General features: G+C 35.9%; 1 protein-coding gene across 1 annotated transcript; it reads left to right on the top strand.

The window, feature by feature from the left end:
• The first annotated feature begins 11 nt into the window (after window positions 1–11).
• On the top strand, window positions 12–24928 carry NCAPG (non-SMC condensin I complex subunit G). The gene is made up of 21 exons (XM_041483286.1): window positions 12–140; window positions 743–952; window positions 1829–2057; window positions 3344–3489; window positions 4419–4503; window positions 7724–7916; window positions 9406–9555; window positions 11819–11959; window positions 12945–13068; window positions 13696–13785; window positions 13940–14119; window positions 14570–14680; window positions 15228–15347; window positions 16859–17095; window positions 17424–17605; window positions 20347–20521; window positions 20959–21120; window positions 21956–22124; window positions 23184–23264; window positions 23709–23784; window positions 24642–24928. The coding sequence occupies exons 1-21, from the start codon at window positions 30–32 to the stop codon at window positions 24766–24768; spliced, it is 3099 nt and encodes a 1032-aa protein (XP_041339220.1). The 5' UTR covers window positions 12–29; the 3' UTR covers window positions 24769–24928.
• The last annotated feature ends 1714 nt before the right edge of the window (window positions 24929–26642 follow it).

Here is a 26642-nt window from a genome sequence, read left to right on the forward strand (position 1 = left end):
GGGGTCGGTCCCGCCGCCGCTCCTCGGCCATGGGAGCCAAAAAGAAGCTGCTGCAGGTGCAGGAAGCCTTTCAGCTGGCCCAGAAGCCTCACCAGAACCACGCGAAGCTCGTGGTGGCTCTGAAGAGCACTTATGCTCAGGTACGGCTGCCCTCGGGCGGCCCGGCGCGGGGGGAGCTGAGGGCCCCAGCGGCTGCCCCGCTGGTCCCCCGGGGGCAGGGGCCGCCTCCGCAGTGTTCCCCTAAAACGAACACCAGCAGTGTGCCTAAGGAGAGCCCGCGACTTAAAAACAAGCAAACAAACAAAAAGAACCCCCAACCCTGCCCAAAAAACTCACCCAAATGCCGCAAAACCAGGCCGCTGAACTGTTCTTTCCAGTTGTCTCCTGCGAGCGCGGCGGTGAGAGCTGCCCGCGGGTGTTGGTGGTGCCCCGGGAAGGTGTTTGGATGCCGAGATGTGGGTGTGACACAGGATATAATGGACGGGGTGTTGGTTGTCGTCCTGAAATCTGTCGGCCGGGTGGATCCCCGCGGTTGTAATGTGCCTGCTGTGAAGTTACAGCAAAATACTCACTGAGGGAGGGCACGACAGCGGGTGTGCCCCGACCGCTGGCTGTAGCCCTTTAAAAATTTAAATTCGGTTGGAAGTTGTCAATTGTAAGCCCACTTTATTTTTCTGTGGTACAGCTTTGAAAGGTGAACTGGATAGTTATCTTTTGTTGTGGTTTGATCTTTTTTTCCCAGTTGGATGATAAAGAAGGCTTTAATGAAAAATTCATTCACTTCCTCAAGTATGCTATGATAATCTACAGGCGGGAACCAGCAGTGGAACGAGTGATCAATTTTGCAGCTAGATTTGTTACTTCATTCTGTCAGATGGAGAAAGAAGATGGTAGTGAGGAGGGAGAAGAAGATAATTTACTTCTGAATTATGTGTTTAAATTTCTGCTTGAGGTACAGTTAATTTATTGTTAAATGTCTAACATTTCTAACATTGAAAATGGAAACTTTTTGCAGTGGGGAAAACTTGCTGGTGCCTGACAATACTTACAAATTAGAACTTAAAAAGTGAAAGCAAAACAAAGCTAGTGCTTGACAAGTAACACCATCCCCATTCCCCCAAAACAAAAATATCCACCACATCACACACAATAATCCAACAACTAGATTTCAAAATTTGGGCCTTTGAGAAAAAAGAAAGCTCTCCTGTATGGCTATCAGATATGTCACTATAGGCTTTGCTATAGGTATATTTATAAGCATGAAATTGTGGAAGTGTGCTGGAAATTAATTTATACGCTTCCTTTGGTAACAAAAATATTGAAAGATCTTCTATACAACTGTAGTTGGCATGTGTGTTATTCCTTTCTGCTTACTGCAACTGTTACATAGAAAGATACACAGTTCCAACAGCATGAACACACAAATAGAGTTACATTTTCCTAAACTGTTGATTTGCCGTGGAAAGATTATGGATCAGGCCCAAGATAACTAATCATAATTGCTAATGTCTTTTTTTCCTTCTCATGTTTTATGGAGGCAGAGCAGTAAGCTGGCTAATGCACTGCAGTGGTCAGCATGCTGCTTCCTTTGTAAAGGCACTGCTGATTTTCTAGTCACTGGTCTAGGCAATGGGCTATAATTGCTTTTCAGTTCTGTGACTTTTTGAGATTAAAAGTAAAAATAAATTGGAAGAGCTTTTGAAACATAGAAGTGCATATTTCATTTATTCTGTAGAATATTAGGCACTTCGATGTGCATATTAACAGCTTTATGTTGGAAATGAGAAAAGTGTGATTATAAAAATACTTTTTCTTTTCTTTCCTTAAGTCTCACAATGCCAACAGCCATGCAGTTAGGTTTCGAACCTGTCAGCTTGTTAATAAGATTTTGGGAAATATGCCAGAGAATGCTGAGATTGATGATGACTTATTTGATAAAATTAATGGAGCTATGCTGATTAGACTTAAAGATAAATTTCCAAGCGTGAGAGTTCAAGCTGTCTTGGCCCTGTCAAGACTTCAAGATCCTAAGGATGAAGACTGCCCTGTTGTTAATAGTAAGTAGTATTGGTCTTTCTCTTTTGTCTAATTTACATTATTTTAAAGTATTTCAAAGCTTTTTTTTTTTTTTGAGCATTGAATAAATGGATGTTTGAGGGTATTCTTGTAATAATTCATAAACTGTGAAACTCTTAGCTAGAGGAGATGGAAGGTGCAAGTGTTATGTGTGTTCAAGGGGAAAATACAACTGTTAGGAGAGATCTGCTAGACAGTCATAGTGGGCTCAGGCTGCTCTCAACTGAATGTAGAAGTAGGCTTGTGAAAATATGTTGTATACTAGAGTGGGGGTATAATACATGTTTGTTCAGTTCTTGCCCTCTAAGGACCCTTTGGTACTGTTAATTGAATTAGTACAAAACTCTTAGAAGAGTAGAGATGATAGAGGAAAAACTACTGTTGTTTCAAATTATGATCACTTTTCTAGAAGAGATCAGCATCTCTACAAGGCAGGGATCTTGATGATGTTTGAGGGTTTCTTTGTGTATTGTATGATTCTTGCCTAAGTTTCCATTTCCTTTGCCTCGAGGTAGACAAAGTATACATTTGTACCAGCAGAGCTGGTATGTAAATTGTGCCCTGATTAATCTTTCCATATTGCCTTTTATGAAGAATTACTTAATTGGGGTTTTCTGCTGTTAAGGTAGCCTCTCTTAAATTTTATTTTCTATGTGTTGTTTATAGGTTACTTATTTAGGAGCACAAAAATTTCATAGTAAATCATTGTCTCACAGAGCAAGATGAATTCATGTATACTATGTTTGAACTAAATCTATAGTTGCTTTGGATTTTGAATAAGGCTCAAGAATATAATAAAAGTGTGTGAGGAATATGAGGGATTTACTGTAAGAGTTTTGGTAGGCTTAATGGAGATCGCAATTTTACATTTATAGGAAAATTTGAAGACCTACTTCAAAAAATAATGAAAAGGTACAACTAGTGAATAGAGGTCTTAAAGGGCCAATATTTGCAAATATTTTATTTTTCTGCTAGAAAATGGCAAAATGTTTATTTATGGGTGGGATCTAGAGCAGCAATTTTTGGAGTTATTAACTGAAGATCTTAGTTATGATTGCGAACATTATTTCTTTTGACATCATAGCTCAGCATGTAGTTACCTTAAAATCTTGGGGTTGTGACCCTGAACTGTTTCCTAAATTATCAGCTCTGCAGGGGCAGGAGAGGGGTTTTGGTAACAGCTGCTGATTTTATTTTTAAAAGTATTTTCTGTTTTTCTATGTTTCAAGCTCATATGAAAGCATTATTATGACTATTTTATTTTCAGTTTACAGCACGTTGCTTGAAAATGATTCCAACTCAGATGTGAGGCGTGCCGTGCTGTCATGTATCGCTCCATCAGAAAGGACTTTGCCAATAATTGTAGGCCGCACCATGGATGTAAAGGAGGCTGTCAGAAAGCTGGCTTATGAGGTAAATTGGATCACTTACCATTAATTTCAAAGGCTGACTTAGGAAAAAAAAAGGCTTTAAATATTTTATTATATATCACTTCACACTAAAAACAGTTAAATAATTTATTTTCCTTTACCAAAATTTTGAGGGGGGATGATTTAATACAAGTTTTCTAATTAAAACTGCTGAACTTGACTGTAGAACTTGCTTGATAGAAATTACTTGTGTGGTAGAATTTGTCTGTGGAAGATCAGGTAGTAACAGTATAAATTAGGTATGCAGTGTATTGTTTTTTCTCTATGCATTTTGTGACGTTATTGAAGCAAATTTGCTTCTCTGTTATTACGTAGTGGATGTTAGGACCACAGATGTATTAAAAAATTGCATGGTTTTGGTATTGCAATTTTAGGAAGTATCAACCGTTACTCATGTTTACATGCAGAAGTAAGAAAGTATGCTAACATGTCTGTTTCTTATGCAGGCATCCTATGGGAGATCTTGAAGCAAAATGTTCAATTTTTTCACACAGAACCATCTTCTACTTATTTTATCTTGGGTTAGATTGGTTTTTTCAACTGAATCTCTGTGTTAGTAGGCTTTTTAAGGAAAGTACTAAGTTCTATAATTTATTGTAGGTATTCATTACTCTGCTCACTTTAAAGAGAGAGGATCCTTTTCATGTCCAGGTGTTGCATTCAAGCAGAGCTGATGAGCTTCTAAGCCATGTGTTAATTTTATTTTTTACTTTACTTTGCATTTTCTTCCGTGCACAAGGATCTGATAGTTAATTGTTGGTAGAGTGCTGTTGATATAGGTATTAGAGGTTTCTATTGATTTAGGATTTCTGTGGATAGCTAAAACTCTAAGTGTAAAACCCTAGGCAGGTAATGGGATCGTTTGTTATCACATGTGGAAATGTATTTTAATGTCTTAATATTTTTTTAAAGGTTTTGGCAGAAAAAGTTCACATGAGAGCTCTGACAATAGCACAGAGAGTTAAATTGTTGCAACAAGGACTTAATGACAGATCAGGTAAGAGATCATAGGTTTCTTAACATCTTAATACTAACGTTTAAGAGAGAATACTTTCTAATGTATTGGGGTGACATATGCAAAAGCTGTGATGGCAATTATAAGAAGCTCGAAGGGAGTAATGAGGTACCAGGAAGTGTTCAGACACATTAAATCTGCTTGCTGCTTTGTTTTTCCAGGCCCTTTATAGTGAACAAACCAGAAAAGAATTGCACTTTCAAAAATTCTGAAAGCCAGTGAGCTTTAAAACAGGACCAAATGCTATTAAAATTAAAAAAAAAAAAGTAATTAAACACAGAATTAGAAAAATTAATTAATTTGGTATATTCAGAAATGTTACATTACAGATATTTTTGTAGCTAATAAATGTATTAAAGAATTTAAATGTGAACATTAATATCAGTTTGAAAATATTTCCTATGTGCTTTCACAGAGAAATCTTCTCAGCTGGTTAATTGTTTATTTAACTAGCTTGAATTTTTTTTTAATGAATCTTTGACCCTTATGCCTTTCACCATGGGGCAGCTTTATTCTTTTTACTGTCTTTTGTACTGTATCACTCTATAGAAAGAGCCATTCAGAATGTACTCATAATTGTGTGGGGTGGTGTTGCCAAAAGATCAAAATGTCACCTGCATCTGAGCAAGACAGTTTTGGCCTGCCTACGTAGAACACCCTTTTGGTTTTTTTGTTTTCCCCAACAACAGCAATTGTATGCATGAACTTCACAATAGAAGTTCAGTGCTGATGTGTAATCCCCCTACTTTGATTCGAAAGCCTGCACTAAGTTGAATTTTACTCTGAGAATTTCCCTTGCTGAGTGATATGCCGCTTGGCAATTGTGAGAATTATGATTTGTGTGGATATTCACTTACAAAACAAGACTGAAGTACTGGGGACTCTAAGGTGTGTCACGCATGCGTGTGTTTTTATTGATCTGTTGTTATTTTTGGCTAGCTGGGATCATATTCTGTTCCTGACAGGAAAAGAAGAGACAATCAGCTGAGTCTTTTTTTCTGCTGTGTAGAACTACACTTAAAAAGACCACCTCCTTCTGTATGTGAAATTTTAGTCACTTTGCCCCACCTATCCTGAGCTGGTCTGTAGTAGCCTACAGAAGTTTGCCATGTTCTGTTTCTGAAGTCCAGCACTGAAAAACCCATGTTCTGAATTACTGTTTCTTATTGATACACGAGTTTTCTGTTTTATCTAACTAGCTCCTGCTTGTCTGCTGGCTCCACCACTCCCACAGTAATACTTGGTCTTGAGAGACACTTCTTAGGGTGAATGCATTTCTCTTAGTAATCATTCCAGACTAGGGAGGAAAGTACTTTCCCTAATTTTTCATGTGATCCTTCACTTGTCAAGAAGAAGTACTTGTTGTATTCCCTTAAAGAGAAAGTATAGTGTTTCTATGTGGCCTGTTTTTCAGTGACATTGATGTGTTCAGCATAAGGAAGTGTCTTCTTTCATGATCTGGGACAGATACTTTTGTAGTGTCTGTCTCTTCCTTAGGCTGATTTTACATCCCAGCTGTTGAGGACTTTTGTTTTTCTTGACATCACAGGGGAAAACATCTGCCAGGGTATGTAGTTTGACTGATCATATGTTCTTTGCCAGGTAAGATAGGTTGTATTCCAAATTGGCTATTCTATATTGCAAATGTTGCAAATCCTCTAACCCTGAAGATAGATATATATATCTATATATATATATATATATAGATATATCTTTATTGAATTTGCTTATCTGGGTAACTCCTGAGCTAACAAGAAAGGAACCTACTCATTCAAGGTACCTGCATTAAAATTTTGCATGTTTTTCCATATTGGCTTCAGAACAAGGGCTCATGGTTCGATAAGGTCTAGAATACGTAATCCACATTCTGCTTAGTTATGCTTTTCAGCATAACTCTCATTGTATTGTATTCTACTAGTTTATGCTTTTCACCTTCTTGGAGAGGTTTCTTATCCTTAGGACTGGAAGTTAGCTTTTTGCTAACTTCCTTTTTCTTTTTGAACTCTAAACTATATTTAAGTGCTGTATTTATTATCATGAGTTGCAGATAAGAGGAAAGATAAATATTGTCAGTGTGAGTGGATTTTGTTTCCCTTATACTGGATATTGTTTTCTGAAAGTGCCTAGGAGCAAAATTGTTTTGCTTCCTAGTTACTATGTTTTTATCTCCATCAGGCTCTTAGCCTTTCAACTTCCCTGCTTCTGTCGGGGTGAATGCATTAATGATGTATACATTCTGGATGTTCCCATAAATCCTTTTTTCATTAATTAAATAGGGCTCTGTTGATCCAGGAACTGTTTCTTGTGGCAGTGGTGAGTAGGGAGTTAAAGTGTCATATGTAAATTTCATAATCCATTCACATAATTGAAATAGTATGAGAATTCTGTATGTCAATTCACATGTAGGATCCTACCTCCAAAAGAGGCAGATTCCTGAAACAGAGCAAGTATGTAACAATGCTTACCCAGAATATTTGGGACTGGAGCATCTCTGTTACAAGGACAGGCTGAGGGAGCTGGGCCTGTTCAGCCTCAAGAAAACTGGGAGGGGACCTCATCCATGTCTGAAGGGAGGGTGCCAGGAGGATGGAGCCAGGCTCTGCTCAGTGCTGCCAAGCAATAGGCGAAGATGCAACAAGCAGAGACTGATGCACAGAATGTTCTGCCTGAATATGAAGAAGAACTTCTGTACTGTGCAGGTGACCAAACACTGGAGCAGATTGCCCAGAGAGGTTGTGGAGTCTCCCACACTGGAGATATTCAAGAAGTGTCTGGATGCAGCCCTGTGCCATGTTCTCTCGGATGGCCCTGCTTGTGCAGGGAGGTTGGGCCAGATGATTCACTATGGTCCCTCCCAGTCTTACCTATTCTGTGATTCTGATTTTGAATATTTCTTCTACAGGAGTTTGTGGTTTGTAGGTTTTCTGGGTTGAGATGCTGTCTTCAAATGTAAAAGTTTTTTGGATACAGGTGTTTTTTTTTTAATTCCCTGTGAAAGGAAAAATTACATTGCCTCAAAAAAGGGTGTGCTTGGTAGTTCTTGCTCAACAGGGTTTTTTTTATTTAAGGTAATGTTAAGTTTAACTGTATAATAACTTCTTTTGCAATAAGACTTCTATGGAAAAATGTTTTGTGAAAGTGTGTTTAAAATTTGATATTTTTTAAACTTTGTTTTAAACTGTTTGCATTCCTGTATTATTAGATGCTGTTAAGGAGGTAATGAAGAAGAAGCTACTTCAAGCCTGGTTACAATTCACTGAAGGGGATGTTTTAGAATTGCTTCATAGACTGGATGTAGAAAACTGCCCAGAAGTGGCCATCCCAGTACTAAATGCTATGTTTTCATTATCTCCACTTCATGACATTGTTCAGAACTGTAAAATCGTTGATAGCAGGTATGCAGAGCATTCATTTCCAAAAGATGAGTATTTTGTTTGAGAATATAAAACTAAATTCCTTTTAACTTCTTAAGGTACTGGCACATTTCCACTGTAAGAAAGTTATTTCACTATTATTGATGCTTTTTAAAGCCAGACAGGCCCACATCTATAGCTTTGGAATGCAGTGCATGTAGCATCTACTGATTTCAAAACATCTGTCATGCTACTGAGCAGAATGCAAGGCACTTCATATGATACTGTGCATTTCCTCTCATAATACAGAGTAAGATTTTGCTATTGCTTTTGAATCAGTGGCAGTTTGTCACTTAATTTTATCATCTGAGATTAGACCCCTACCACTCTTCAAAATCATTTCATTCTGGTTAGTCTGACTTTTGTCCTGAGCAAAATGAAGCTTCCATTCTGAAAAACTGGGCTGAGAATTTTTAAAGTACCAGATCTGTTAGACTAATGACATTTTGGAAAGTAAGTCAAATTACTCAGTTTGTAATGAAGCTTACATTAATTTAATTTATGGAAAACCCTAGGATTGTTTTTGTATGAAGTTTCTGAGTACAGCTGGAATGATGGAGTATCAGAATGATAAATGGCTAGATTTTTTTAAGTCTGTGATTTCTGTTTGTTAAATTTACTTTTAAATAAAGACCTGTCAGATTAATGAGAAGCTGTCAAATTATCAGCTTTCATCTACATGTTGCCTTTAGTGTTTGGCTGGGATTTTGGTTTGTTTTGTATGTGAGCAATCTAAAGCAAAACCCAAATTGTTGATAGTTTACAAGTAAAATAGGATTCAAGGGAGTAAAAAGTACCACCGCAATGATGCTGTCTTTTCTGTTTTGAGGTAGAATTAATGCACAACTTAATGTTCTGCTTCGAAAACAAGGATTAATTGCCATGCTTAGCATGAAAAATACTATGGATCTAAAAAGGAGTAGAGGTCTCATGATGGATGATGGCAGATGGATGATGAGCGTACAGAGTTACTGAGAAAAAGTTGTACTAGATTTTGCATTTGACATACTATGATTGCTACGCCATTGTTGTCTCAAGATCTTATATTAAGAAGGGAAGAAACAATTCATAGAAGCTGGAAAATATTTTAATGCAGTTTTGCATTTCTGTGGATTAACGGTGTTCAGTTTTCCAGACTTGTGGAGCGATAACAATGTTTCATAAAATACCTGGCTGGTTGCTCTAGAAGGTCTAAAGGGTTGGGCAGAATGTGTCTGCAAACTGGTGTGAACAGCCTTGAGTTAAAATATTGAGAAGGGCAATGTACTAAATGGCTTGTGGAGCTCTGTCCTCAAGAGAGAGGAAGTTATTTTTCTCAATCTCTAACTATTCTGTGAGGAATACCTTTGACAGGGTTTTATTTGCATTTTAGGAAATAATATTTATTTCTTATTTTCTAATACTTCTGTGTATTTTTTGTTTTAGACTCTTTTATTCATCTCTTCATATTGCTTTCTTTATTTTTGTTTAGAAAGCTGATTCCACTGGAGGATTTAACAGCTGAGAATGTGTTATATTGGAGATGTCTTTGTGAATATCTAAAATCAAAAGGTGAAGAAGGTGAAGTTTTACTAGAACAGGTGTTGCCAGAACCAGCTATATACGCAGATTATTTATTGAGGTACATTGCATTTAAAAATAAATCTCTTACCACTAAAGTATAATTTTTTTAAAATTAGAGAATATTTCTTTTATTCAAGTGTTCAGGTATCCTTCAAACTCAAAATTGTGCTTGAACAGGGATTTTAGCTTTTCTTTGCTTTTTTGAAAAGATTTTTGAGAGATTTTTTAGAGCTTGCAGAAACTAACACTTCTTCCATTGCTGTCATTTGTGAAAATAAAGTAAAATGTTGCTGCTGTCCCTAAGAAAAGCATATTTGGATTGAAACATCCCTTCTCTTTTGCCTGCTCAAGCAGACATGCTTCCTAAAAACTTATGTTTGAAGGCAGTGACAGAGCTGCAAAGTGAGCCAGTTACAGAATAGTTATTTAACTGGAGGGCACAGGAGAGTGGAAATTAATGTTTTGTTAAGGCAATGTTTTTACTCAAGCAAAGAATGGCAAATTTTTTTTATTGATGGAGTGTTTGTGTGTTTTGGTTGGTGGTGGTTTTTTTTTGTTTGTTTGTTTTTTGTTTTGTTTTGGTTTTTTTGTGTGTTTTGGTTGTTGGTGGTTTTTTTTTGTTTGTTTTTTTGTTTTGTTTTGGTTGTTTTGTTTTGTTTTGTTTTCATGTGATTCTTTAGTCTTAAAATAAATTTTGAACAGCATTTGCTTCTGAGTATGGATAATGCTGGGACATCTTAACTGAGGTGTTGTACCTGTAAAACAGTGAATCTTCCTGAAATGGTAATAAATTAGATTTGCTGAAAAATGCATTGTATTGATGGATGCTTCCAATGAAAAATATGCATATTCTTTTCTCACTGTACTGAGTGTAGTATGCTGGTAGTGAGTACAGAAGTCATTGCTACTTTTCAGTATGGAATGTGTTAACATGTTTCATAAACATTTAATAAAAGAAGCGTCTGTGCTTCCTTAGTTTTGAAATGTATATCCAGTCTGGTGGGTATAAATTTATTCATTCATTATTCATTTAACAGTCCAAATTTTTTGGAAAATAAATGTTTCATGTTCTTCCTTAGAACATTTGTTCTGTTTTCATCCAATCTTACTCAAAGTGCGTTCAGTTACATTACTCTTCAGGGTGAGGCTAAAAGTAATCAGGTTTACTAGTAATTGTTTATGGTATCAACTGTTAATTGTTATGGTATCAACCTCATTGCTGAGCTGTTGTTTCAGGTAAGATTTTCAGTTCTCAGTCTTTTGGTGTACAGTGTACAATTGTGCAGTGCACTGTGAGGGTGTTGCTTAGGAGGAGCAGAAACATGCAGGTCACTGGGACTTCAGAAAAAAGCAGGATTGTGAGCTGCATTTCCATATTCACTGTTACCTGATGCGGCCACATTATCATTATTATTAAATGATCAGAAACAATTTTCATTTCAGATCTTCTTAAATGGTAGTTACATGTGAAGTTTTCTTTGTCCTAATTTTGAAACAATTGTAAAAATTTGCTAAAAATAACAGGCTGTTACTGAAAAGATTCTACAAAGCTGAGGTAGAAAACAGCATATTTTTCACAGCTCATTTCAATATTTGAATTGTCTTTTGTATATTTAATTTTGTACATGATGTTTCACTCTAGATTTTCTGAACTTGCATAACTCTCACTGATAGATAAGATTTTGATAAAAAACCAATTTAGTCTAGAAAAATAAAGAAATGGAAAAAACTGATTGCACTTTCCATGCTATGTGGCTGAATGTATCTGATAACAGATTATTATTCTGTGATGACATATTTCATCAGATTAAGGAGTCACTGTATACTTTCATGATTTTCTTATATTTTGTCTTGTAGGCAATATAACAATTCTGAACTTGTAAAACATACATTGTACCTAAATGTGCAGAAAATAGTAAGAAAAATGGTCTATCTATACATTTGTTACAATGTTACCTTTATGCATTTTTACAGAACTGAAATCACATGTAGCATTACTTTACATTTTATGTTCCCTATTGTATTACTTTCACAAAAGGGATTTCTTTAAAATAAAGTGCATTATTTTGAAACTGTACATTATTTGGTATAAATAACTTCCTGAAAAATAATCTTATGAAAAGAACACAATCTTTAATTTTTAAGGTTTGTACCTAATGTAACCACTTGTTTATACAGGACAAGAAAGCGGTGGGAATTTTTATTGGGGTGGGGCAGGAGTGAATATTTGGATTTGTTTAGAGTGGGTTTATTTATTTGTTTTTTTACTACTGTCCAACAGTGAATCTGAATGTAATTATATCTGTTCTGTTTGGATTCAGTTATCTTCAAAATATGCCAATTCTCAGTGAAGAACAAAAAGAAGATTTTAATTGTTTTGAAAACCTGATGACGAAAGAATTCATAGGCCAGCAACTGATTCTAAACATAGGCTGCATGGATACCATGGAAGAGGGAGGAAGGTAAATTTAAATATCAGATTTGTGTTACTAAGCTTAAGACAGTCATGCCTGAGGGCAGGCATAGAACCTCTGCTTGGGAAAGAACCTGATCAAACAGACAAAATACAGTTCTAATGCTAGCTGGATAGAAAGCAGTCTCCTTAGTGGAATTGGTCCCAACATTGTGCCAAATATTATCTGCTTACTTTTATGGAAAAGTAAGTTCTAATTCTGATTCAGCGTTGTTAGGGGAAACAAATTCAGTTGTTTTCATAAAGTATTACTGAGATTATGAAATTACAGAACTGCTCATTTGGAGCATAGTATGTAAATATAAAGGCAGAAAAACTTACTGCTTCACAACAGATGACTTGTAGCAAGTAGCCTGTTTGTTTCTTGTGTTTTTAAGCTATAATCTGCTGAGCCCTAAAAGGCTACAAAAATCTTTGATGACAGGCTAAATTTTGGTAACTGAGTCATTCTTATAATGTGAACAGCCTTTTGGTGTGAAGTAAGAAGAGCGAATGAATTTGAAAATTCATACCATCTCAGGCATTCTGTGAAAACTTGCACTTATGATAGTATAAACACAGCAGTAATTTCAGACTCTCAGTGGAATGTGTAAATGTGTGCCAGACTGGCAGGATAGTTTAAGTTGTATTTTTCTTTTTGGTTTTTTTTTTTTAGTTTTCAGTCAGATAATTTCCATGAAAGCATTTTGCAGTATTGATACTGACTGTTTCTGCTGGTATGACTTTTCTTTGGACAGTAGGGACATATGATTAAAAAATTCAGCATTTTCTAATCAAGAGAAAACAGGTAATATGAGTAAAAGACAACCACGGCTAAGTAAGAAGATAGATTTGGTAGTTAATGTAGCTATGGAGAAAAGTTTCATACTGTATTATGAAGTCATCATCACAATATCTCCAGGTTGGTAGGACAGTACCTCTTATGTCTTCCATTTTCTTGAATAAGCAATCATTATTTTTTTTCTCTAATCCAGAAAGCATCTGCTAGTTATTTTACAAAAGATTCTCATTTTACCTTCAACTTCAGCAGCACTTATACCTCTGCTTGTTGAAAGATTGCTCAGTATTGTTAACGATGAGGACAGAAGGATTCAAATTGTAAGTAATTGTAAAAGCTTGTTTTCTAGTCTCTGTCTTCCCCATAAATCAAACAGCCTTTATGAAACATGGTAAAAGAAATATCAGTATTTAAGTATTGTTTCCTTCCCCCTTGGGTGTGGTTTTTTTTTGTTTTTTTTTTTTTTTTTTTTTTTTTTTTTTAAGCATAGCTGCATTTTGTGGTTTTCTAGAGACCTTTATGTTTAAAGATGTGACTGGTGTTGTAAATGCAGTCCTCAGACCAGGAAAGTGAACCACTTCAGTAGCCTGTTCCAGAATACTTTATCGTATTACATGCAAAGTATTTTGACAAAAACATTCAAAGTGAAGATGCTGTAGATTTCCAGGTTTCATACTTCTCTTCCTTCCTGTTAACTCAGATAGGTGCTTAAGGTCTTCTTGTTCCTTGCTTACCCAGCTGGATGGGAAAAAATGGGATTGAAATGTGCTCGTGGTAACACTGTGTTTTCAAATTGAGGATTATTTATAGGGAACGAGCTGCTAAGAGAAACTGCATGGATGTGGAATACTTTTTCAGAAAGATATATTTTAAATTTGGAAAAGTTAAATGCTTAGTATATATCTGAACTGCAATTAATGGCACTAATATACTGTTTGTAACAATAGATTGCAGAAATTATATCAGAAGTTCGTGAGCCAATTGTTGCAATTGACCAGCCCATTGATGCTGCTGAAATAAGAAAGCGGGAGCTTAAGGTGAGAAGATTTTAGTTAATAAGAAAAATATTTTTTTAAGCCTAATCATCCAGAGTTCTATATAGTAGGTTAATATTGGCTAGTGTCAACAGGGAATCACTGGCTAATACCACAGACGTTACTATATTAATTTTCTTGTTACTTTGTATTTCAGCTGGCTGAAATAAAAGTGAAACTTTTTGAAGCAAAACAAGCTTTGGAAGAATGCATTACTCTTCAGGATTTTAACAGAGCATCAGTATTAAAAGAGAAAATAACTGAGTTGGAACACACAAAAAATGAACTGATAAAAACAGCAGAGCAAGCTGAAATTAAAGAAATACGTGTGGAGAAGGTCTCTTCTTCCCTTTCTGTATTCCTAATTGCTGGTTATGTTTTAAAATTTATTCTTAATTTCAAAAGAAAGTGTGGCTTGGCCTTGTCTCAAATACATTTTAAAAATTGAAATCAAACATTTATGGTATTAGTATTCTTCTGCAGTTATAGAAGCCAATAGTATGCTCTAGCAAAAGACAAATTATATAGAAGCTGATAGTATGCTCTAGAAAAAACAAATTGCAGTCTTGTTCTTACTCTTTTTACTCTTAACTAACTGAAAACATAAAAAGGAATTTATTTGGATCATAGCTTATAGACACATGATGATTAATATTCTTGCACAACACATGTGTGGTGAACTGGTAAAGTTTATTTGGATAGGGACAAATTGATTAATGGCCCCATTCTTATCATAGCCACCATTTGTATTAATAATGTTTTTCTCTTTTCCCTGGCCAACTTGAAGAACGATCCTGAAACACTGTTGAAGTGTCTGATGATGTGCTATGAGGTTCTGAAGATCATGTCTCTTTCTAAAGGAATCAGTCCAACCATTAATGAAATCATTCAATCTTTGGTATGTAGGAATACAAAATAACTTGAACTCCTTAGTAAATGCAAAAATATTAAAGATGCCATTGCATTGTTCATACTGTATCTAATGTGTTTTTTCTTTTGTGTGGATTTTTACAATTGTCTTCTCAAAACTCTTTCAAGTGCATCAAAGTGGCATCTGTATTTCATGACTTGGAACTGGGTATTGTTTCTCTGCAAGAATGTTAATGTCTTTTATGAAGAAATGTGTAGGCTTGTTGTTGTGTGTTGGTTTTTTTTGTTTCCCAGAGTGATCAACTCAGTTTTGTTTGAAAACAAGTATTTATTAAAAACAAACACAAAGCAAAACACTCATGTGACTTTTGCCATTATTTTGTTGCTGATTTCAAGCAACATATTCAGTCTGCTTCTGTTTATATGCAGATAAACAGAGTATTTGGTAGTTGCCATTTTCCAATCCTGTATCAAAATAAATTATTTCTAATTTCAGGGTAAGCATATTTTAGTAGTCAGAGTTTTATTTTCAGTTTATGTATTTTGTCTATAAAGTTTAATATTACTGTTTTCAGATACTTCCAGGTGTAACTAATGTCCACCCAGCTGTGAGAAATATGGCAGTTCTGTGTTTGGGTTGCTGTACCTTACAGAACAAAGAATTCGCCCAACAACAACTTCCATTGCTGTTACAGGTAAAATATCTGATGAGAAATTAAATTATGCTCTTTGTGACTTAGCAAATAAATCTAGTCTTGTGTCTATATCAAGCTATCATACATAGTAATGTTCTTTGAGAACCAGTAATTCCTGATGTTCTGAAGATCTGGAGAGTGTGGTTTGCGGTAGATTTTTCTGATGTGTAATAAGATCCAGTTTATCTTGGTAGTAGCATGTTTTACCTTTGTAAGGTCACCCATTGTCTTAAAATTTTCTAGGAATTCCTTATCTTTAAGGTCTCACTTTCTCTTCCAAATCTGTGTGAAATCTGTCATGTATTTGTTACTCAATATAGAAAAGAGAAGCTGTTGGATTCTCTAAGCTTTCCTTTGGAAACCAAACTAAAAATATGTTTGATGGTTTTCACACTTCTGTTGTATACTTCCCTGTGATATTGGGTGTCTGATTTAAATTTTGAATAATATGTTTATACTAAGGATTAAGGAAGAGTTGTTAACTAGAGCATAGAGCAGTATTCAAACCAACAAAATAGTACGGCCAAACATCTGTTGGATGTTTGGAGCACGCTGGATGCTGTAGTATCCACAATTCCCATCCTTGTGATTGTTGTGATACGAAGCTAATTACATCAAATATGACACTTGTTAACCCTGGTTTTTGACTGGATTTGAGGGGTCAGGTGTGTGTGGCCATTGTGCTTTTCTAAGAGTGTGTTCAGGCAGACATTAGAGAAATGACAGCAGGACTTGAAGTGATGTGCTTGGCTCAGACAAGATAGAGTTGTCAGTTGTAGGAGAACTTTGGGTTCCTAAAAAAGTAACATTTACTATTGTTTTTAATTTGCCTTTGAGTATGTCACATTCAAAAAAAAAGTTTGGAGAGGATTTCAGTTACTTTAGTAACTTAAATTTTTGAGTTAAGTAATCTTTCTGCAGGTACTAAATCCCACAATCTCTATGTAGGCTGCAATCAGAAGCAGGGTGTTGCGCTAAACAGATGTAGAATCTCGGGGCTAACCCATGATGCATGGTTTTACTTGCATGTAATTTGAACTATAATAAATATAGTAACCTATGTAACTTTGACTTTTATTACTCTCTTGGTCCCTGTTGTCTTTTTACATACTGTGATTTTAATTAAGCTGTACTTTTGTTTAGCTGTATTTCTGTAACGCCTAACACTCTGCGGCTACCACAGGCAAACAGATTTTGTTTGTCCAGGGTCTGTTTATGGGTAGAACAATAAAATTACATCTCAAACATGGATGTTCATTCCATGAGTGAAATTCATTTGATTTTATGTAGTGCAAATTGCATTGGTGACTTGATAAATTATTTCCCAGATTGTATTATAACTTCAGGTTTAAATTTGTATCACACCTTCCTGAAGTTGGAAAATTGGTTCAAGTATTATACAAAGTTTCCCAAAATAATCAGTCTTATTAAAGGAAAAATCTTATTATGCTTAATTTCAAGATTGGTGGTCTATTGGAAGATGATATATTTATTTTCCTTATTAAACCTAGGTTTTACAAATAGATAACATAAAGATAAAGCTCAGTGCTTTAAAGGCAATCTTCGATCAACTAATGCTGTTTGGAATTGAGCCTTTTAAAACCAGAAGAGGCAATGACTCTCAAAGTGACAGTGCACACATTAGAACTGAAAATGGTGAGGATGAAAGTGAAACAATAGAGGAGGAAGAGGAGTCTGCCACAGTTCACAGCCTTCTGAAGCTTCTTTCTGGCTTCTTAGACAGTGAGGTAAGGAATATTATAAGATTTGCCTTAGTTTTGTTCTAAAATTATTTTTGCAGATGGCTTGTCATCCCGTTAGGTTGCCTGGGAATATTATGTGATGTGAATTGAAATTAATGATCTAATATTAAAATACCTGTCCTAGAAAATGACTACAAGTTTGTCACTGGTACAGGCTAAGATTACCCTTGAGCAGCTTTGCATTCTGTTTGCAGGTGGACATATATGAATGTAGAGAAGTGATTGGTAAGATAGGGTATAGGCTATTACAATAAAGTATTAGTGAAAAACATTATGGTTGGTGTATTGTGTATATGATGAGCTGTTTCTTCAGTATTCAGAACTTAGGACAGAAGCTGCAGAAGGCATTGCCAAACTGATGTTCTCTAGGAGGCTGATCAGTGCCAAGCTCCTTTCTCGTCTTGTTTTGCTGTGGTATAATCCCGTGACTGAAGAGGACACTCGGCTCCGACACTGTCTGGGAGTCTTCTTCCCATTATTTGCTTATGCAAATAGGTAATGCTCTTTGTAATTTGTTATATGACAATATACATTCATCTAGCAGTTTTAGGAACCTTTTTTGGTCTTGCACTAGTAGACCAAATATGGCACAAATACAAATTAGATTTAGACATCTAATTCAGTCTCCTGTTCCTATTGCTTTTGAAAGTACATAATCTCAACCTGTGGCCATTCTGAAGACTTTCCATTAATGGCTTTCCATGTGGCTTCCCTTTTTTTTTTTTTTCTTTCCTAAGCCCACAGTTGAAACCCTTCTCTAAGACATTGAATAAAATTAATTTAAAAATATCTGCTTTACTTATTTATGGTGTTGAGCACTACAGGTAGGCTTTGAAGTGTCACTAAAAAGTAGCTAGCAGGAATGCTTCAAAAGAAAATAATCAGTGCCCAGCAGTTATCAAAGCAGCAGGCTGCTGGGTTGTGGTTTGGGGTTTGTTTTTAGTTTGTTTTTGAACCATGGAATACGCCAATTTAAATTCACAGCATATTCAAATCTCCTGTTTATTTTGGTGTTGGACAAAAGAGGTAGAGAGCTTATGTAAGGGAATAAGAGCTTAAATAGCAATTCTCATCTCCTTTTACCTGCTGCTGAAAGCTTACTTTTCAGTAGCTGCTAGTGGTTTTATTGAGTTAGAACAAACTAAGTATTTATCTGCTTCTTTTATAGTTAAGATTTAATTTAGTTGTATTATGTTATCTTACCTATTTTTCAAACCAAATTAAATTAAATTTTTGTGGCCTATACGTTGTCACATTAAGAGGAGTAGTACAAAGGGGAGTTGTCTTGAAGAGGCAAAAAACCCCTAAGCAATATGGTATTTGCTGTTGTCAGAAAAAAGCCAAAGAAAAATACCCAGTTTCTTATAGAATGGGGGTTTCCCTACTCAAATTCTTATGAAAGTAACAGAAAGATTTATTTAATATGTTTCCAGTATCTCTGACAATGAGTAATGAATTTAAGCTTTTAACATTGATAATCTTTTACTTGTTAATGTCATCTGATGCTGTGAATTTCATTCTCTTTTTTTATGAGTTCTAGTGATTGCCCACCTGAGTAGTCCCATGTATTTCCAAGTCATTTTGCAAATGAAGCAATTTTTTGTGGCACCTCATAGATGATCATGTTCTTGAAAAAATAACATGGTGTATGTGTTAAGCAAAAATCAGAAAAATCTGTGGAGAAAAAAATCCTATGTCTTAGTCTGGCTCATTGATTAGAATCTCTGTTTAGTTAGGAAATCTTGCTTATTTTCTGTCTCAAAACATTGTCTGCATCCTGGATCACAAATGGTCCATTTTAAGTTGAGCAATCTACTTTCTTCAGTGACAGATGCTGTATTATTGGAAGTGAATTATTAAATACCAGGTGTAATTCAGAACTTGTCTATAAAGTTGCCATTCAGTAAAGAAGAATTTGGGTAATAAATGAGATTTGGTGGAGGCTCATACCTAAATTTTGATACTGATCTCTCACTGAATTTTAAAATTCCATTTGTTTTCTGGGTGCTACTCTGCTAATCCTTCTATCTGGTCACAGATATAATCAAGAGGCTTACTTTTTGAAATGAAATATTTGAATTCTGAGGAAGAAATTTTGATCCTGACTTTTTAAATTTTCTGTAATGTTGGATGTGTGATATGAGATGCTAGAACAGGGACAAGGTCTTGTAACCAGTGAACAATTCTTATTCATGGAATGTCTTCTACAGCATATTAAACTCGCAGGCAGCATAAGAGGAGAAGCTTCTGCCTTGTGCTTGTCTGTTATTAGAGATGTTGGGGTTTTTTTTCATAATCTTTGGTTGTTTTTTTTTTTCATAATCTTTTTCCATAATCTGGAATAATCTGAATGATACTTCAGTAATGCTTGAGCCAATATAAAGCCTTAAAGCTGATGAAAGGGAGGGTTCTTGCTTTGGTTCTTTTGTAGCCAATTGTAGTGCTCAAAAGGGTTTTTTGTCAGCTGGTTTTGCTCTGTAATCCAGCAGCAAATAATCTGCATTTTTAAAACTTACTTGCTTTCTTGGTTTTCTCCTGTAGTTATTTGGGTTCAAATAGGAAGTTAATATAAATATCAGCAAGAGTAAAGGCTTCACTTCAACTGTACCTTGTACTTTTTGATATCTTACTTGTTAAATTGTTTTGACAAGTCTTGTGGAACCACACTTTTAGACAACTTGCTGCACGACCAAGTGAAACATGATTTTTAGGCTTGCTTGGCAGGAGTTATGAACTCTTCTGAGAAAAAAAATCACAAGTATTTCTTCCAAAAATCCTGGTAACCACTGCATACTTTTTTTGCCAGGTTTCCTTGCCTTCTTGCACAATGAGAAGTATCCCCTAAGAAATAAGCTAGCAGAAAGAAGGAATGAGCAGAAAATAAGATTAATCTCTGAAAATTAACTAGAAAAATGTATTTCTGGAAATTTTTCCTCTTTTCCTTCAAGATAGAACATGTCCATATATATATATCAGTTGGGTTTTCAGTAGTAAGGATGAATGTTCAAATTCTTCAGAGGAAGGAAGTGTTACTTAAAACTTGCTTGAAATACCATGTGCTAAAATTTCAAATGGTACTATGAAACAGTTTTGATATCTTGATCTTGCTGTTGCTTCCAAGAATGGCTGCTCCCACTTTGCTTTGACTGATGTACCAGGTCAGTGAACTTTCATCATGGAAGAGAAAACCTGATTTTGTCTTATTATGCTACTAATATTTGACTTCATTGAAACAGGTCTAACCAGGAGTGCTTTGAGGAAGCTTATCTTCCAACTCTGCAAACACTGTTAAATGCTCCTGCAACATCACCTTTGGCTGAAGTAGATATCAGTAATGTTTCTGAACTGTTAGTAGACCTGACCAGACCAAGTGGACTGAAATGTCAGTCCAAGAAGTCTCAGGACTATCAGGTACAATGTGTTAAACCATAGGAAAGTAGTACTTGTGTCAGATTAGGAAATACTCCCCCTTTGCTTACTGCCACCTGTCAGGGCCTCTCTGGGGATCCCAGTGTCAGCAGTTGGATTAAATGAGTGCCTGTTCAGGTAATAAAGTCTTTTAGCTTGACACTTTCCTCCCGCTTTTCCTTCCCTTTTCTTCCCCCCATCCCAAATTTCCCCTCCCTCTTACAATTAAAAAATATTAGTAGGAACTTGCATATGGCAAATTGTTTATATCGTGGAAGATATTTATAAAAATCAGTTGGTGAATGTACTGAAAATAGTGCATTTTAGGAAGATGTTTGCTGTGTAAAATTAGCCAACTGTTTAAATCTGATTTTCTCATTGCTGTCTCTTGTAAATAGTTCCCAGCAAAATTACTGATACCTAATTTCTTTCCTTTGCAGGAGTTAACAGTGCATGATACTTTAGCCATGAAAATTTGCAATGAGATCCTGGCAGACCCAACTGCACCAGATGTCCGTATTTATGCAAAAGCTTTAAATTCTCTAGAACTCAGTAGCTCTTCTACAGAGAATCTTCTGGTGTTGCTTGATGAGATTCAAGAGGTAGTACCTAAAAAGCATGGTTCTTTCTTTTTTAGTCATTAGTATAGTGTTCTGACACCTTTAAAACTGAAGGGCCTCTTGTTTACTATGACCATATGACTGGAATTTATCTCCTAACCAGTTTTGGAAATTAATTTTTGAATAATTTACAATAATCTGAGCTGATATCACTGCATAAACCATAGACAGTATAAGCAGCTTGAAACAGTGTGCCTGACTTGATACATTGCAGTACTGTAAGTTCTTTTGATAACTGTGGTGTAGTTACTTTTAAGTTAAAATAAAATTCAGTATTAAGTCTTGCAGTTTTGCAGCTTATCTTTAGTTAATGATTAACAGCTGAAATTTTACACCTAAACTTATGGTATAATGGGAAGATCATTAGGCAACATGAAAAGGATGCTTGATTTAAGATGAAGTAGGAAAGGATTACAAGAGTTTTATTTTGGTGCTTTTATTATTTTGGAAAAACATTGAAATTTGGAAGTGTGGCACATTGGTATATAGAAATAACACAATGGTATATAGAAATGTTGGTAGGCATGCTGAATCCACGATGGGCATATCATCCAGTGGTAGCTGTACTGTGTCCAGTTGCTTTAATTTTTTTCATGTTTTCTTTAAAAAACATTATGAAAAAAAAATGGTATTTTAGTGCCTAGTATTGATGGAGAAAGTTTTTCTCCTTTTAGCTTGACTGGTCACTTTCATATCACACACTGTATCCTTTGTGCAGTAATTTCACCTAATCCTGTTAGTAGACAGATTTTATAGATAAAAAAAAAAAACAACTGTAAATTTAAGTAGCATTTAACATTAAATGTCTGCTCTCCAGAAAGTGGAAGATAAACCATGTCAAAGAGCTATTGAGAAGATCCAAGCAAAACTAACCAATCCTAATGTGGTCAAAAACCACTGTGGAAGAACTGAGGAAACAGGTCTCTCTGAAAGGACACAGGAAAGAGACATCACATCGTCTGAAAACACTGTTCACAATGAAGAAGGTAACTCAGGAGGGGTGTAGTAAAGTAGCACATGTACAGTTCAGTGAGTTGTTTAGATGTTAGGAAAATAAGAAGTAATAGGACTTGGGAGGCAACTCCAGCTCCCTCAGCTATTCCCCACATCACTTGTGCTCCAGCTCCTTCCCCGCCTCCACGCCCTTCTCCAGACTCACTCCAGCACCTCAGTGTCTTTCTTGCAGTGAGGGCCCAGAACTGACCATGGGATTTGAGGTGTGGCCTCATCAGTGCTGGGTACAGGGTCACGACCCTGGACCAGCTGGCCACGACATCTCTGGTGCCAGCCAGGATGCCACTGCTGGCTCATGCTCAGCTTACAGACAGTTGGAGCTGGTCCCTTACAATATCAGTGTTGTCATATGGAAAATCACTGTTCCCCTGCTCATGGTCCTCCAATTCAGGGGACTGGGCAGCCTGAGGTCCATCAGTAATATTAAAGAATTCAAGCATATAAAACACTGAATGGCTCGGCTTTTTTTCTAGTCCTGTTAGTCAGGTGACTGATCATCTTCAGCAAGTGTTTATCCAGTGTTTTTGTTTGGATTTTCTCCTGCTTTTACTGTACTTTCAAAAGTCCTTCTTTACTATCTCACAAAATACTGACCAGGTTCAACAGTAATTGAGCTTTGGCCTTTGGTGCCTTCTCCCCACATGTACAAACCACAGCTCTGTCATCTTCCTGCACAGCCTGACCGTGCTGTCAGAGATCCTGCAGTTCCTTTTTCCTCTTGAGTGCCACAAAGAGGTCTCTGTTCAGACAAGCTGATCTTCTGTCCTGCTTGCTCAGCTTCCAACCCAGTGGAAGGAGCTAAACAGTTATCAGGAGTAGTTTATGTATTATTGACCTTTGCTAGGGTGGAGTTACAGCTGAGTGACATTTTAAACTTCCTGTTAGCTTTATTAGCTAGTTTCTGGCTTAAAGAAAAATTGAGGTTCAATTGTGTGGCTTTTTAATGTAACAGCCAAAATTTAAAATCCTGGTATTTAAGATGAAATCAAGTTTTAACTTATGAGTTGTGTGTGTGTTATTGTGTTTAACAGAAAATAATAAAGATGCTCTTCATACTCCAGTTAATACAGAAACAGCAAAATTAAGATCTACAAGAAGCAAAACTGGCAAAGGTACAGTGGCTACAATATTAGTTGTTTTTAATAAAATAATTTCATAGTAACTTTTTGTGAAGGTATAGATGGGAAGGTCATTCATACTCTGTTGTAGATTTACAGTTGTATTTGTTAAAAAGATTAAAGTAGCTTGTTCTTTGGAAATTTTTGTGCTGATAGCCTCTCCCAATAACACAGATTTCAGAAAAGAAAAAAGGACTGACTACAGGATTGTAGACAAGCCAGCCACAGCCATTGACAGTAACGTACAGGTGTTTCTGGGAGAAGTAGAAAATTGTGGAGTTTTGGTTGTTGGTTTTTTGTGACCATATTCTATCAATGCAGACTGCATATTTCTATGTTTCAATGCAATATGCAAACACTGAAGAAAAGTAGATACAAAACTAGTTTAAGAAAATAAATGGTATCAAGATACGAAAAAAGACTTTTGCTTATACTTAGGACAGCGGAAAGCGGCAGAAGTGAAGTCTGTGAGCAGAAGAAAAACTGGTGCAAGTGTAAAACGTGGTCTTGAAAGGTAAATCCTTGTCTCCCCACCATGAAAACTATGATGTCTGTTCTAGCAAGGAAATTTTATTCAAATATTTTTCTTTCCCAAACATGTATGTTTTGATATCCTCTGTTCCGAAAATACTGATAAATATTTAAGGAAAAAAAAATTTCTTCGAACTGGTACTTTTGAAACAGTGGCAGGTTGTGCCAAGGAGCCTGTAATATTTTTTTAACATACCTTTTTGTGTGTTGAGTCAACAGATATTCTAGCTGAAAAAATGCATTTTTTTGGGTTATGTTATTGCTCTTCTTCCAGTTAAGTTTTTTCTGCCTTTTTAAATCTGTTCTGTGGAAGTATAAATTTTTAAAATTAAAATTCTTTTTCCCCCCTCACAGTTTTGTTGTTTGTTGTCCAACATGTAGTTGACAAGGATCTAGAAATGACTGAGAACTGAATACAGACAATGGATTTCTTCCCTTATGATCTTGCAGAATATAAGCATTAAAACAAAATTATCTTTGTACTTTTCAGCTGTGTTCAGCTCTTTCTTAAGCAAGTAATCCATTTATTGTGGACTTTATTGTGACCAGGATCAGTCTCTCCCTTTTGCTTATTTGATGTGTTTGCTTTGATTCCATCTCATTTTGGGTGAATTTGATTCCATCTAATTTTGCTTATTTAGCAACTCCTTGTCACTTGTTTATCTTTACTGATACTGCTATATCACTTGAAAACACAAGTATATTCTCAAAAACTAAAAAGTGTTTAATTGGTAAGAAGAATTTTTGTTCTTTAAGACCATGATTCAAGTTTGTTCCTGTTAAAAGCTCTTCAGTTTTTTTAGTCTTTTTTACCTAACTCTTAAACAATCTATGTTTCAGTTGTGATCGAATTCCAGAACCAGTCCCGGTGTCAAGTTCAAGGCCTCAAAGACGAGCAAAAACTTTGGCACTGGAGAAAACCCGAATGAATCTTTCTAGACTGTTGAATGAAGAAACAGATGAGTGAAGATGAGAGAAGAAAGTGCCTTTGTCAACGCTGGTAGTTAACATCAGACTTGAAAATAAGATTTTTTTCTTACTAGTCATATTTACTCATTTTATATGAATCATTTATAATTCTACATTTCTGTATTAGTTTTTTAAAATAGATGCTTGTATTTCTTGTATTTTCTGATATAAAATCCCTCATTCATGTAATAAAAATGGAGTAAAATATTACCTGAACAAAACTTGGATGTTTTTTCTTTTACTTTATAGAGAAGAATGCATCTTACCTGCAAATAAAAATTGCTGTTGGTGCTAAGTATTCCATAGTTAAAGCTGTTTTGATATTTAACAGTAGCAGAGAGTGATTGCTTGTGATGGCTGCAATTTTGAATGTCCCTACTTTTACAGCACCCACTTTCTTCATTTTTATAAGGTTTTATAATGTAAAACCTGGTCAGCTGATACTTAGTATTAATGTTAATGTAAAATAGTTGATTGTAATTGGGAGTTCTGCTTTCCGCAGGGGTGTGTCTACTTTATTAAACAAAATCAAGTGGTAAAACTGAGTAACTGATTTTACAAACCATACTGAAAGTCTACTGATGCTGACCTTGTTATATAGAATCAGGGATGTGCTTTTAAAAAACATAAAAATATTCGTGGTACAAAATAAGATCTGGTAAGGAAAGGAGTATTTAAATACAGATGGGGCAAAAAATGAAATCTTCTAAGGTCCATGTTGTGTCTGTTTTCCGTAGTATCCAATTGTTATTTCTTTGTAGCTCTGAAGTTCAAGATGTAGGAACGCTCAGGAGTTGCAGAGGACAGCAGGTGAAGCCATGATCACTCGCAGTCGCTGTGGCTGAGCAGCTTCACTCGTGCTGGAAACGCCGTGTCTGTTGCAGTGGGGTCATCTCAGAGCAGTGGCAGCAAACTCCCTCCATTCCTCGACAAGCACGCCTCAACTATTGATGCCAAATGCAGCTTTCTGAGGAACTTGCATTTTAAATTGGTAAATAAGCTATAAATGGCCTTTGGTAATTCTCAGGAATGACTTAGGGACACAAGTGAAATTCAGTATTCCTAGAGCGTAATGCCCAAACAATTATGCTGTTTCCAAGCTTGCATATAGGAAAGAGAGGGATTGTGTTGCTTTTCATCCTTTGCAGTTTTTGTTGGAAACTTGTCAAACTGCAAAATGCCATGACACACTTTTATGCTGGTATTTGCTCTATTTAGAAGCTTCTGTAACTGTGATAAGTTAATTTTGTAATTTTAAACACAATTTTGAGGTCCTGATCTCCCTCCTTTGCTAACTCTTTAAATCCCCAAATTGTGTTGTAGTATGAGTTTGTGTACATGCAGCCACTTCAAATCAGAGATGCTCTCTGTCCCCTTGAATGCTGCCTGAACATACTTGAAATGGGCGAAGTATATAGTTGTTTTTCTCAGTTATAAGAGCTTCCTTGGGGCTTTAGTTGTTGCAGTTTTTTTTTTAATTTAAGTTCAAGTTCTCTCTCATCCTTTCTTTCTTGAGTGGTTTGTTTTTTAAGCGCTATTACACTCTGACCAACTGGTGCTAATCCACTCTTATTTTTTCTTAAAATGAATTTTGAGGCAAAGCAGGAGCAATAAAAATCCATAAAGCCCTCTGGGCATGCCTTCCTGAATAAGACTGTAGTTTTGCCTTCTTGCTGTTCTGTTGTGCCTTGCCACATACACAGGTTCTGTCTCTGGCATCTCTTGGGAATGCTGGGCTGAAAAGATGAGGTTTCTCCCTCAAGTTGCACCCAGTCTGTGGATGCCTCTGCTGTGGATGTGGCTTCACTGGTGTGTGTTAATAGAAAATAGACTTTTTCTAACTGGAGGTCCCTGGGGCTGGTGTGGGACTGG

This window comes from Pyrgilauda ruficollis, unplaced genomic scaffold (assembly GCF_017590135.1).
Source record: "Pyrgilauda ruficollis isolate IOZ18807 unplaced genomic scaffold, ASM1759013v1 scaffold1, whole genome shotgun sequence".
In the NCBI taxonomy this organism is placed as follows: domain Eukaryota; kingdom Metazoa; phylum Chordata; class Aves; order Passeriformes; family Passeridae; genus Pyrgilauda; species Pyrgilauda ruficollis.